Consider the following 15,019-nt stretch of genomic DNA (forward strand, 5'->3'; position numbering starts at 1 on the left):
TTTCACATGATTTTGTCTCCACATACTCTCTTCCTGGGTAACAACATGCTGCAACTGAGATGTAAGTTGGGCTTCTTCAGAAACAAGGGAGAGGTCACTGGGGTTGGTATTTATCACCTCCTACAAAACTGAAAGCCTTTCTCTTTCTTCTCTTATCCTTGACCAACTAGGCCAAAAGACATTTCATTTCATCTACAGATATCTCCTCACAATGCTTTGAGTTTGGTAGCAAATTTGTACACTGGAGTGCGCCCAATCTTTCCCTGCCATGATTGCTCCATGAAGTTCTGGGCATCATGCCACATGGTGAAGTATCTGAAAGGCATGGGGCTGGATGGTGGCATGAAAGGACACAATAGGAGGGGGGGAACGGTCTGAGGTGCATTTTGGTAATAGTTCCATTTTAGCATAGCTAGCCAACATCCACTCTATATTAGCCAATGCTCTGCTAAGTTGCTCATAGATGCACCAGTGCCCAATACTGCTATTTGACCATGAAAATCAATCTCTCGACGAGCCAAGATCAACTAGGGCACAGTCAACTAACATCTTAGCAAAACTCTCAGCAATCTCTTTCTCGTTTAGTCCAAACTAGAATTAATGTCCCCAAGCAGTAACCATGGTCTTAGAGCCACAGCTTGATACTACGTAGATTATCCCATAAACTATTTCTCACATGAAATTACAGCCATAAACACCTGTTTTTTTTTTAGAATGGGCCATAAACACCTGTTATGATAAAAGAAAAACCTGGTACCAAGTTGAGAGACCTCTATAGTAATGGCTTGATCTTGGACCTTGATGACATCGATAGAGTAGATATTTGTATTCCAAACCAACATGATTCTGGATTTGCCATCTATCTCATTGATCACAAAGGAATTATAAAACCCCAACCTTTTTTACCATCTTCGAGCCGATTGTACTCTCATCTTTGTTTGAAGTAGTAACATAATCTGACATCATGATTAATTATCAGGTTCTTGATATCGGATGTCTTGCCAGCAGTATTGATACCCCTAATGTTCCATTATAGAACTAAAACGAAGGGGACATACCTAGATGGTTAAGCGATCCCATCCCTTTGCGCAACATTAGATTTGATTTTTGGGATTCTCTATGCTTTCATTGTTGCAATCATTTGTGTCGGGTGTTCCTTATTTTTGCCAAACTTAGGTGCAAGCCACAATTGGTGGTTCGCACGAACCAGCTCGTAAGGGGCGGGGAGACCCTTGGGTGGTTGAAACGAGCCTTCCTTGTCCTTCCGTTGGGTTTCACAAATTGGGGTTACCTTGTTATGAGCACCAATAACAGCTTTGAGATGCCCACCCTTCACAACCAAATTGTCATGTTTTCTAGTTTCACCGCCATCAACAAGTGGGGGCAAAAATTTTGCCCCCAATGGGTTGGCTGCCATGATGAATTGTGGCAATTGTAACATCCAAAGTTTTATTGCGAATGCAACTGTCATTTGCAGCAGGGCTTTCAACTAACATTTTTTGGCTTGCAGCCTTGCACAGCTAGCATCCATAGGAGAGTCATCCACCCAAATTTTCGCCACGTTCACCTCGAGTATGTCATCCACATCTGAGGCAGCCGCCGAAGTACGCCATCCTCAACCTTCTCTTTCTCCACCAAACCCACATGTGAGCCACCTGACCCAGCCGGAGCAGCTGGCAAACTACCAGCAAGGTTGTTATTTGCAACATGTCCGTTAGGCACCAAAGAGCTCAAAGGCTTGTTTCTGCCTATCCTCAAAGAGCCATGACAGTGGGCTCTTCCCTTTTCCATGTTATCGTCCTCCACATTCATTGCTTCATGTACCCGTAATATTTCCATGTTTGGGGGGTCCAAAAGCATGTGCCCTCCAGAAGTAGCAGAGTTACCTTCCCTAAGAGGTGCATGCTCTACAGCAGACGCCTTCTTTAGCGGCATTGCCTCTTCGAAACTATCGATGTCATCCGGACTTTCAGAAACCCTAGCTTCCTCAACTGCAAACTTAGTGATAACACTATTATCAACCTCCCTCCCTCCATCTAAAGGCTCAGAGGGGCTATGTTATCACTATTAGAGATATCAGACAATGTTGTAGGATCCATCTAGCCAGTATGTTCATAATCGTCCTCCAAACGCATAGTTGTTGAGAGCAGGAACCAGAGCCGGAGCCGGTGTGGGTGTGGGTGCGGGTGCGGGTGCGGGTGCGGTGCGAGAGCCTGGGATCGACACTTGGCTAAAGCTCCCTACCCTTGGAGGGTTTGGGAGTGTTGCTCAGGGAGTTACCTTGGAACGATCTCATATAAATGGACTACATGTATATGGGAGCGCAGGTATATGATATATATATCTATATATATATATGGTCCAAGAAGGGTGATGACCTTAAACTTTTCCTTAACCTGTCCATTGCTTGGGTATAGGGCTGGCTTGTGTTAGGTAGGCAGCCAATATAAAATTTGCTAAAACTTATCACGAATCCTGAACATACAATATCTGCTTATGCTAGGGCGTTCCCCAAAAGCAACGCGTTGTATCGAAATCCGGGTATAGTGAGAAATGAGCAAGGGCTAGCTAGGGTGTTACCCAAAAGCGACGTGTTGAACTGGACCCTGAGTACAGTGAGAAATGAGCAAAGGTTAGCTAGGGCATTCCCCAGAAACGATGCGTCGTAGCACCGCCCGATTGCGGTAAAAAATAAGCAAGGGTTCCCGTGACATCTTGGGCGAGCGCAGGTAAAGAAGCTAGTCCAAGAGAATAGGATTCGTCTCGCCACATGGAATGTAAGAACGCTTACATGTAAGAGTATGGAGTTAGTGGATACAATGAGGAGAGTAAACATAGCCTGTTTACAAGAAACTAAATGTAAAGATGAAAAAGCTAAAGAAATAGATGAGTATAAACTTTAGTTTACAGGAAAGGATAATAATAGAAATGACGTAGCATAATAGTAGACAAAGATTTCAAAGATAAAGTAGTTAATGTCAAAAGAATAGGTGATAGGATCTTATTAATTAAACTTGTATTAAGGGAAGAGATAATTAACATAATTAATGCGTATGCACCACAAGTAGGACTAGATGATAGAATTAAGAGACAATTTCGGGAGGACATCGATGGAATAGTCTAAGACATACCAAATGGAGAGAGGACCTTTTTAGGAAGGGACTTAAATGGTCATATAGGGAAGGATAGTAGAGGACATGAAGAGGTACATGGGGGATATGGGTTTGCGAAAAAAATGAGATAGGTGAAACTATTCTAGATTTTGCTATGCCCTACGACCCAGCAATAGCAAATACTTACTTTAAAAAGCAAGATGAACATTTAATAACCTAGAAAAGTGGACCACATAAAAACTAGATAGATCTCTTCCTAGTTAAAAAGGTCAATCGACCATCATGTAAAGACTACAAGGTTATCCTAGGAGAGAGTTCGACTACCCAACATAGGCTCATGGTTATGGAAGTCTACATAAAGGCATAGAAGAGACGGGGTTAAAGTAATGGGTGTCCAAGAACTAGATGATGGGATTTAAGAAATAAGAATATAGACTTATTTAGGAATAAATTAGTGGAAGCAGGAAAATGGAACTCTGAACATGATGTCAATGTAACATGGAAGGAGATGGCTGATTGTATCAAGAAAGTGGCAAAAGAATTTTTAAGAGAATCTAGAGGGCTGATAAGGAAACGTAGTGATGGAGTGATGAGGTTCAGAAGGCCGTTAGCGAAAAACGATCATGATATAAAACTTTGCAGCGTAATAAAAACGATCAAACTTAAAAAAATATAAAAATACTAAGAAAAACGCTAAATAAATAGTAATTAAAGCCAAACTTAAGGCATATGATAATCTGTATAATAAACTGGGAACAAGAGAAGGTGAAAAAGATATCTTCAAATTAACAAAAATAAGAGAAAAAAAATATAGGAATCTAAACCATATTAAATGCATTAAGAAAGAGGATCAAAGGGCTTTGGTGAAGGATGACGAGGTCAACAAAAGGTGGAGAGTTTATTTTCAAAAATTATTAAATGGAGAACACAATGGGAATATAGCGATAGACGGAAACTGTTGGTACAAATAAGGACGGAGGTCATAGATGCATTCATAGGACTAGGATATCTGAAGTGAAAGAAGCTTTGAAAAGGATGAAGATAGGAAAGGCTTTAAGACCAGATGGTATCTCGATAGAGGTTTGGAAGTACATGGGAGAAATTGGCATTGACTGGATGACGAAGCTGTTAAACAAGGTGTTGAGAACAAAATAAAATGCAAGACGAATGGAGAAAAAGTATTGTGGTACCGATTTACAAGAACAAAGGAGACATACAGAATTGCGCGAACTATAGAGAGATCAAGCATATGAGTCATACTATAAAGGTTTGGAAGAGAGTGATTGAGCAACGTCTAAGGCATGAAACAAGTGTATCTGAAAATCAATTTGGTTTTCGGCCACGAAGGTCAACAACTGAGGCGATTTTCCTACTTAGGCAACTGATTGAGCAGTTTAGAGCGAAGGGGAAAGACCTCTCCATGGTATTTATTGAATGAGATAAAGCTTATGACAGAGTACCTCGAGATTTGATTTTGGCGAGTATTGGAAAAGAAAGGAGTCTCCAGACACTACATCGACTTGGTGAGAGATATGTATGATGGAGCGTTAACTAGTGTACGAACAACTAGTGGAGAGACAAGTGAGTTTTCAGTGACAATAGGTCTACATCAAGGGTCAGCATTGAGCTCGTATGTCTTTATCTTAATTATTGACGACTTAACTAAACACCTACAAGATGAGGTACCATGGTGCATGTTGTTCGCAACTGACATAATTTTGATCGATGAGACTCGAAACGACGTCTACACAAAGAACTTTGGAGGGATGCCTTAGAATCCAAAGGTTTTAAAATTTGGCGGACTAAGACATAGTATATGGAATGCAAAATTAGTAACAATAGGAGTATAGATGAGGAAGTAGTTAAGATTGATGGCCAGGAAGTATAAAAAAGGCCGCACTTTTGATATCTTGGGTTGATAATCCAGGAAAATGGAGAGATTGAGGAAGATGTCGCGCAAAGAATTAGAGCTGGGTGGATGAAGTGGAGATATGCAACTAGAATTTTATGTGAACGGCCCATACCAATGAAGCTGAAGGGCGAGTTTTATACGACGATTGTGAGACCAACTTTGCTCTATAGGGCGGAATGTTGAGCAGACAAAAAACAATATACTCGTAGAATGAGTGTAGCAGAGATGAAGATGTTGAGATGGATGTGTGGCAAGACAAGAAGGGATAGAATTCAAAATGAATCTATTACTTTAGGTGTGGCACCAATAGGTAATAAAATGAGAGAGTAGACTTAGGTGGGCCGGCCATGTGTGGCGCCGACTAAGTACCACATCTGTTAGGAGGTGCGAGTTAGTTCAAGTGGAAGGACTGAAAAGGGCAAGAGGTAGGCCCAAAAAGACGTGGTTGGAAGTAATCTGAAAAGATATGGAGCCTTATAGTCTCACTGAGGATATGACATTTAATAGAGCAGAATGACAGACCAGGATTCATGTAGCTGACCCCATTCAATTGGAAAAAGGCCAGGATGTGTGTATATATATATATATATATTCTACTTCAACAATTGTTCTACTTGTACTATGCAAGTTTTCAGTTTTATTATATAAGAATATTGTTTTTCCTTCCATTATATTAGATTGTGCTGCTGTGTGTGCATGTTGTGTGTGCATCATTATCTTTGCCCTTGCTTGTCTTAATTTGGAATCAGATCCAAGGTCTATCACAGTGGTAAACTGTAGAAAGTCTCAAAGAAAGAATATTATAGTAAGGTCTAAAGTCGCAGTGACCCGAAAATCACTATAAAGCCAGAAAGGCGTGGAAAAGCAGAGGGATTGTTTCCTGTTGACTTGGATCTAAACTGTAATATTACTCTTAACGCCAATTTTCTCATAACCTTATCTAACAGATCGGCTTCTACTAGTTCTAGTTCAAATGTATTACACGTTAATAATAAAAAAGAATAATTATAGACAATATAGAAAAACAAATTCAAAATTGGATATTCCTAAGGTTCCAATTCAAGATATTTACAAAAAATGAACTTTTGATTTTAGAAGTGACTTTTCGATTAAAACAATTGAAAAAACTATATTTGTTATGGTAACCCAAGATAGTTTCCAACTTCTATTTAACAGAATGATAGACGAACATAAAAATAAAAATTTTAATCATCTTCATATTGGGTTGGTTCAAGTGCCGGTTAAGCCATTAACCAGAACAAAGTTAGATAACTCTGTTCTACTTTGCCTTAGAGATAATAGGCATAGAAATTTTATCGATTCACTTTTAGGAATTTTCGAATCAAGTTTATGTAATGGCCCTCTTTACTTTAATTGTTTTCCCAATTTTTTTGTGGCTCTTTCAGATCCAAACCTTTCAAAAGTTTTAACTTTAAACCTAAAAACTCAAGGGTTTCATATGGATCCAGGATCCCAAAACCTGGCTTTTGTAGAATTTGCTACAAGGTTATGAATACCTTATGTCCCAATGTAGACAAATGGATACAAAGGACAAACAGTGTTCTTTCAAACACATATAGAGAAGTCTAATCTAGTGATACCCAAAACGGCGTCATGGAATCAGATTAAATTACCTGAAAGGTGGTCTCTAAATTCTAAAACTCAGCCAAGAGTTTTAGAAAATAGGGAACCCGAACAGATAGTTGAATAACCTGATGGTGAAATTGAAATACAATTTCCATCAGTCCGAAGGACGAGGTTGAGTATGGCTAATCCTCCTCCCAAGATACCTTCTAGGGTTTCTACCTCATCTGTTCCACAAACAAATTATGAAAGGTCCCACAATGATAGGATTGTTTTAGAAGGTTTAAGAAAAACCTCAGAACAGGTTCAACAGCCTATGTACAGAGTGAATACCCCTGAATCCTTCTCTGAACAAAGGTTGAGCAAGAAGAGCCTACCTTTTCCGACTTTGAATTTGGGATGTATGTCATTCAAAAACAAGAAGAATATTAGATAGATAAAGAATGGTTAAAGAAGGATTTTAACTTTGATGAAAATAAAGAAATTAGAGAATGGTTTTTCAATGAGTGTAAGGGGAGACTAAGAGAACTTCTCCATGAAAAATATAATAAATTTATGACAAAGCCTAAAAAGAATGTTAAATTCTTTAGGTGGCTTAGGTATATTCTTAAGCAAAGGGGAATTGTTGTTTCACAATTTCCTAGACAAGAAATTAATGTAGCCATAAGAACTTTTCATACAAATGATGGTAAAACCATAAAGGCAGTCCACCCCCCTGCAACTGCTCTCGTTTTAAAAGGCGAGAAGGATGAAGCTAAGGCCACTCCTTTCAAAATGGAGCCTAAAAACAAAGATCATGTGGCCCAAGTTGAAAGCGTCTTTCAATCTTTAGGAAACCAAACTACTAGAATTGAAAATATTCTGAACACCTGAAAAGATACTTCTAAAAAAGAAGAACAAAAACCCAATGAAGCTTTATTATTCAAGCCTCCTCCCACTACAGAAGCAAGGAAATTTAACTAACAAGGTATGAAAAAGAAAGGAGATAATCAAGAACTTGTAAATGAATTGGTTAGAAAACTTTCAGAATTAAATATTACTGACAAAGGAAAAGGAGTAAATGTTGTATAGGAAAACAATGATTATACTTATATATATATATATATATATATATATATATATATATATATATATATATATATATATATATATATATATATATATATATATATAACTCAACCTTATAGAATTCACACTATTTAAAAATAAAAGTATGAACAGAAGACAGACATAAGTGAGGTACAATGTCCAAAGAGTACATTTTCTATGACAATAACATTATTTATACTTACTCAAAGAGTGATTTGTGTTAAAATATATATTATAGTAAAAATTTTAACAATTAAAGAAAAAACAAGCAATAGATTCTAGAAAGATTTGAAGTGACATGCATTAACTGCTAGAAATGATACAAAATGAATTTTGTAATAATTGGAAGACAAAGTTAAGTATGAAATCCAATAAAAGTACTGTCAACCAAACTATTGACATGAAAATTAAGAGAATAAGATAAATTAAATAAAAAATATCACTACTTTAAAACACATTTGAATAATACAAAAAAATCAATTGTAGAAAATATAAATAGATAAATAAGACATGTTGTTTACAAACATATAATCTATGAAATTTTAATAATTAAAGTATCGAGGAATTGAATTAAGGAACATTTAAAGTGAGATGCATTAAATGATTGACATGATATTTAATTAATTTTTTAGGAAATGAAATACATAATGGTAAGCACGAAATTCAGTAAAAGATTTTGTAGTATCATCCAAAATTTTGACATGAAAATTAAGAGAATAAAAAATTAAATGAAAATAACCACTACTTTAAAACACATTTAAATAAAATAAAAAATCAATTGTAGAAAATAAAAATAGATAGATAAGATATTTTGTTTAAAAAACTATTTCTATGACATCTTAATAATTAAAAAATCGAGAACATATTTACGAAAGATTTGAAGTGAGATGCATTAAATGCTTGAAATGATATTTAAATTAAATTTTTAAGAGAAGAAAGACTTAAATGTGATTCCGAAATCTATAAACTTTTTTGCTAATTTAATCATGAAAATTATGAGAATAAATAAATAAATCAATAAATAAATAATGCCATTACTGTCAAACAGTTTTAAATAATATAAAATACAAGAAATCCCCAATTGTGTAGGAATTATAAAAAGATATATAAGCCATTTTGTTTAAAAAAATTAATGTATGAAACCTTAATAATTAAAAAACCATATCCTTAGTATTCCTTATATAAAGGTACATTGATTTAGTGGAATTAAATTAATGTTGATAGTATTACTATAAGATTTCTCACGGACTATGCTACATATTTGAAATGAGTTCATGTCAACAACTTAGGCGAGAGTTCCTTCGCCGCGTTAGCATCCACTTGTCAAGGTCCCTACCTCGCGAGATCATTCGTTGCATCTACATTGGCTAGCAAGAGCTCCACCTCTCCGTTGCCCAGAGTTGCCAGAGCGTGAAACTTGCCTCTATCCACTGCATGGGTTTCTCTTCAAGATGCTCTGTGCTAACCCTGGACCTTTAGGGTATCTTCCATGCTGGTCGGAATCATGTTTTCACTATCACCGCAATCCATCATCCAGGCTTGCTGAAGTGCCCAGCCTTTCTCTATTTCCTTTGGGTTTTTTTTCTTACAAAAAACAGCTCCTGCCCCCCCTTCTTCACCCTCTACACTTCCTCGTCTTTAAAAGTACCTGGTTTAGACGCATTCTTGACGAGCGTGCGTCGCCTTGAAGCACTTCCAATGAGGTTACCCAAATGGCTTGTGCATAGTTCACTATTGTGCCTAACGAGCCTGCATTTCAAGCAAGACACAGGGATGACAATGCCTAGATCTAAATCAGCCAGCACTCAGAGAAGACTAATTTCACCCTCATACTGGATTTCATCTCCTGTAAGCGTAGATTTTGAATGATAGACACAAAAATTCTACCAAAAGTGGAAGTCTTAGAAAACACCCAGACCACCACGTCACAGACAGAATGAACCAGTAATACCAAACATGAAAGTTGCATACACAGTAATACCAAACATGAAAGTTGGGGAACCACAGCATAACAATTCAAAAATCTCATTGGTGTGAAACCATGCACAATTAGTAACATACAATATCCAGACTGCAGTGTGGTTGTGAGAGGGAAGTGGAGAGAGAGAGAGAGAGAGAAATAAGTCATGCAAATTTCACTTGCAAGAAAGCTATTAATGGACTATAATTCATTATGTGATTGACAGGTCTTGAATTACATCGATGACTTAAGTACAAATAAACTAGCCTGTGTGGCCTAATCTTAGTAGAATGAACCTAGACATGTACAGAATTACTTTGCAAGTACCTAACAGGAATGTATTTTCAAACAATCAGGGAGTCTGTAATCTTCCCTTACAATAGTCTACCTTGCAAAGTAATGGAATGACCTAGCTACAATGACAAACACTAGTTACTAGTCGTTTGAGATGAAGAAGTGACATGAAAACATATTGCCACAGGGTGCTCATGAGCATCAAACCCACTAAATCTCGATATGGTTGAAGAATAATGGAATCTGTGGCCAGTCTCATCTCATCAGAATTTCAAGTTGGTTGAATTAAAACTCAATTAGCCCATAATTTGTACTTTAGGATTTCTGAAATCAGTTCAGATCTCAACTGGGTCAGGAATAATTGATGATGTTCAGGTAAACCTTCTATTAATAAGATGTACAATCGCAATTCACAAGAATATATTGAAAGAAACTGGTAGTCTGAGCTCCAGGATCATGTTAATGATGGAGAGGTAAAACAACAATTATGGTAACTGAATACATGTGAAAAAAAAATGCATATACATTATAAAACAGGTGACGACCAATAGTGCTGAATAACAAAACAGATGAGAAAGGTCCAAGATAATGCTAAAGATGTGCAAGATATACGAACACATCAAGTACTACCATATAAAATTCTGACAACCAAAATATAATAGTAGATTTGATGTTGAATAAGTATAGAGACTGTTGGAAGTAACTACAATGACTGGAAGTCGAGCAATTGAGGAAGGTCCAAATGACCGGTAGCTGCCTTCAAGTCCTCATGAGGAATACAAAAAAGTGAAGATTCAAACCAACTAATGCATATTATAAAATTCATTTCCCTTTTCTGCCCGTTCACTTGTGAAAAACAAGTACTAACAGAAGGCAGAAGTTCGAATAGTTTAGTATTAGGGAGATACCATTTCTAATGACAGTCATAACAAGAGACACACAAGCGAGACATTCAGGTTTGTACTATTCTAGAAGCACATTTTATACTCTTAAACACTTTCAACTACTTTAGTTTGAGAGAAAATAAGAGAGTTCAACTTTCTCCACAATAAAACGTTAAACAAAGTACCTGTGTAAGGCCACATGGCTCAAACAAGGATGGAACAATGAACATATCAGATGCGGCATAGATGGAATGTGAAAGAATCTCATCGTACTTCAGTATCATACGGATGTGAGGATGATTCCGAAAATTGCTGGCGATGCCCTCAAATTCCCTCTGCAAAAGCATGATATCAGAAAGTAAATTTTAATAGAATTCTTATGAGAATTCAAACAGATAGACATTATCCTTCAAGTTATTCCAAAAAAACTTTGCATTTCAAGAACTTCAAAAAGAGTACGAACTAAAAGGGCTACAACTTCATGATTTAGAAAATTAATTTGGTAAGCCTTATTGCAATAACAGTACTAGGATAATAACCTTGAATCAAATACATTGGTTAAAAACCATAAAAGTTCAAAACTTTTCATAAACTTCATCATGTAATTCCAAGATTCCCGAATGAGCTAAAAAGAAATTATAGAATATCATCACACCCATAAACACAAATTTGTGCTATAGACAGAGGATGGAATGACCTCCTAGGAATTGTTTACATTATTTGTACTTGACCAAGTATATAACTGAACTTGGAAAAATACTCAAGAATCACACCTTTCAATTTTTCGCTGTGTTTAAATTATAAGAGCAGCTACCTAAGTCCAATATTTCGTGAATATAATTCAATAGGTGATTGCTTAGGAAACCATTTTGTTATAGAATGTGGACAAGTTGATATTAAGTCAATTGAGTCAATAGGGCTAAGGCAGACACGTGTTGGGGTTTGTGGCCTTTAAAGCCCATGAAAGCACGTAAAAATAATAAATCTAAAGAATTTTTCACTTCAGTAGGAGTGTATATTAGCCGACGGTTGGACGGTCTATGGCCAGTTCATATCTAGAACCCTTGGGTACATGCACTATCATTAAGGGTTTTTTAGAGGTTCATCCCTTGTTGAGGTCACAAAAATGCCCAAGGATGATGTTTTCAGGCCAGGAAGCGACAGGAATTCTTGTGTACAGTTGTGGGTCTGTGTGAGCAAGGGCCAAATACTCAACAACCCTCCACATGGAGGGATATGTGTACACGTGCATAGAGAGAGTCCCCCTTGTAATACAGTAAAATGTGCATGCAACTTGCTCTTGATGGACCTGTAACCCATACTAGAATCGTGGTTCCACTATTTATTAGCCAGCTTGTTGGGTTTGTGGCCTTTAAAAGCCTTAAGAGCATGTAAATATAATAGATCATTAGTATCAATCCACTTCTAGAGTTATTTTTAGTATTATAGATTTTTTTAGAATATTAGAAATATTGTTTCCAGCTTTGTTGTGCCTTGATGATTTAAAATATTTTTCTGAATTTTTAAAATTATTTCATGGCTTCAAACTCTTTAAAGGACACTATGATATTTTCGAAATTTATAATGCAATGTGGGACCAACATTAGGACTTGAGGGGGCCTAAGGCCCAGCTCTCACAAGTGGGGGCACAAATGTGCCACACAACATCCACAGGTGGGACACTACACTTATTTCCAAAAAAATTTGAAGTTGTTGAAGAAATATTCTCGCTTATTGGGGAAATCTTTAGAAAATAATCTATGAAAGACTTCGTTGAAATATTTACTATGGCTTTGAAAATTGACCAAGACTATAGGACATTGAATTTCTACTAAGTTTTTTGTGAGAGAAAAGAAATTCTAATCAAAATAGAAGATTTGCTTTGATTGGCTTTCCCTTAGATTAAGTAGAAGTGGATATGGGTCAAAGATTCAAGGGATAAGGCTCCTAGATTCATCCCTAATGATGATGCTGGATTTAAAGAACAGATGGCTCCGGTTTCCTTTTTTCTCTCACCTAATGGATTACCAGGGAATCATATAGTCAAATTGAATCCTAATTGAGAATGAAATACCTAAGGGCCTTGAAGCCAATATAAAGAAATGTGGGTGGGGTGGGTTCCTCCCCTTATTCTCAGCACCTTCCTTTTAGATCTCTCACTCTCCAATCTCTCCTCCACATGCCACTCCAGTTCTCTCTCTCCTCTCTCTCACTCTCTCTCTCTCTACGCTAGGTACGCCCAACCTAAAAGGCAGGGTCATAAAAGTCGCATGCACCACCAAGACTAGCCAGTTAGGGGGGCACGCTCACCCCACCTTTTGTTAAGTTTAGGGTAGGTGCCCTATGTGGCCTGACCCATGGTTTTAAGGATTGAAAAGAAACCCAATAGTTGCCCATGCTTTTAGCTCCAGTACTGTTAGAGGGTATTGCGTGAGGTGCTTCCCAGTTGAGGGGATTCAGTAGGACAAAAGGATTAGAGTGTGCATCGATAGGGTAATTGGGTGTGGGGTGTGCCAAGTCCTAAAAGGGTAACCCTAGGCGAAAGTTAAGTAAGTCTTCCACGTTTTGTTTATCAGTTTTACTTTAAGTTCTTGATTCATATTTGTTTTAGAAGTCCTAATTGTATTAGGAGTCCTATTTAAATTAGTATTCCTACTTGGATTAGGATGCCAATTTAGATTAGAATCCAAATTGAATTAGAATTCATACTGTAAGTTTAAATTCAATTTTGGATATAAAGTTTTATTTGGCAATAGGAGTTAAAGATAAAAAATTGCAGTAGATTTATTTCTACATTATATTGTGGCAATGGTAGGTAGAAATTCAAGCTATTACTAAAGAAAAAGAGATTTTTTTTTAATTTATACCTTTCCATATGCCCTTGAACCCAACTATTCACTAGATTGTCTTATGGGTCTATATTCTCGATATGCTAAGAATTCGAATTGGGAAACCAGGTCACAGCCTTGTCATGTATTTTTTGACATACTTCATTCCCCAGTGTGAATAAAAGAGAAGGCGGCCGGACCAAGACTCGTAGGTACCAAACATGCCTATGAACTATGGAAGCCCACACAAGAATAAGCTTTATTTTGAAGTGCAATGATAATGGTGCCATCTTGGCCCCAAAATATGTATAGAAGCCTCATATGACGTCCCAAGAGTGTCCCTCAAGTTTCGCCACGATCCGATAAAAAAATGAGGGAACAGATGAACAATCAGTTTGGAGTACAGTTCTCTAACATGCACAAGGTGCACCATAGCTAAAACCCCCTGTTATTGATCTCAGATGGTCATCAGACCACCGCAGATGGATTCGAAAGGCCGAGACCTGCTAAACTGCAAAATTTTAGCTCACTCGAACCTTTCTAGGTCCTACATTCCCATAATGCCGAAGCCTTTAACATTCATGTGAAGCCACCAAGAACCGGTCTCCATTATGGCAGCTGCGTTTTCAAAAACGGGGCATCCTTGCAAGAGTTGTATATCCATCATCCTATGGCGGATTGAGCTCAAATTTATTCCCCTCGTTAAGAGGAACGTTGAGCCATATGGCACGCCTCAAGACTATTCCCGAGACGAGAAATCCCAAAGAGAAAGTTGCTCGAAAAGTGCATTATGCAGAATTTTTTGTACAAGACATCTCCTCACTCCAATGGGCATTTCTCGAAGCTCCAAGATCGGATGACCCTAAAAATGGAACCATTGCGACCGTGACTCAAAGGACTTCGATTTGAGGTAAGACTTGCTCGAAGTGAAGGATGGGAAAACACCGAGCCAACGCTCTAAAGAAGGCATGATTTTTGGGTCACCGGAAAACCATTTTCTAGTGACCTCTAAAATCGTAAAGTGATTAATTTGGAGTCCAAATCGCGTGATTTTTGTTGCAAAACAATCACAACGATTTCCTCTTCGATTGACGACTAAAAAGAAGACCAAAGACGTGACGGATCAAACTAGATTTAATGTTTAAGAAATCAAGTTTGTGTGTTTTGCAAGAATTTGAAACCATAAGCAAAACTGGATGTCAAGATGCAAAATATATATCAAAACGTTTCTCTCAGGATGATCTAGGTTTTCACGACAATAAATAGCCCGAAACGTCACCGAATCAAAAGAGAGTCCCCGTAGCCATGTGGATGTGAAGAGGCCCCTTTTTGGGGACCTGTTTGTTGTTTTCACA

The 15,019-nt window shown here is 37.3% G+C and overlaps 1 protein-coding gene across 12 annotated transcripts in view; it reads right to left on the reverse strand.

Moving 5' to 3' along the window:
- Positions 1 to 15,019, reverse strand: part of SS4 (starch synthase 4) — an 84,086-nt gene that overhangs the window by 15,898 nt on the left and 53,169 nt on the right. For all 12 annotated transcript variants that reach the window (XR_016052434.1, XR_016052432.1, XR_016052433.1 and 9 more), the window contains one exon: positions 11,022 to 11,171. Coding sequence is in view for 7 of the 12 variants with exons in the window: in XM_088862443.1 (XP_088718569.1) it covers positions 11,022 to 11,171 (150 nt within the window). In the remaining 5 variants the exon portion in view is untranslated. The remainder of the gene's footprint in view (positions 1 to 11,021; positions 11,172 to 15,019) is intronic.

This window comes from Amborella trichopoda, chromosome 3 (assembly GCF_054954075.1).
Source record: "Amborella trichopoda isolate Santa Cruz 75 chromosome 3, AtrichopodaSantaCruz75HAP2 v2.0, whole genome shotgun sequence".
Taxonomy (NCBI): domain Eukaryota; kingdom Viridiplantae; phylum Streptophyta; class Magnoliopsida; order Amborellales; family Amborellaceae; genus Amborella; species Amborella trichopoda.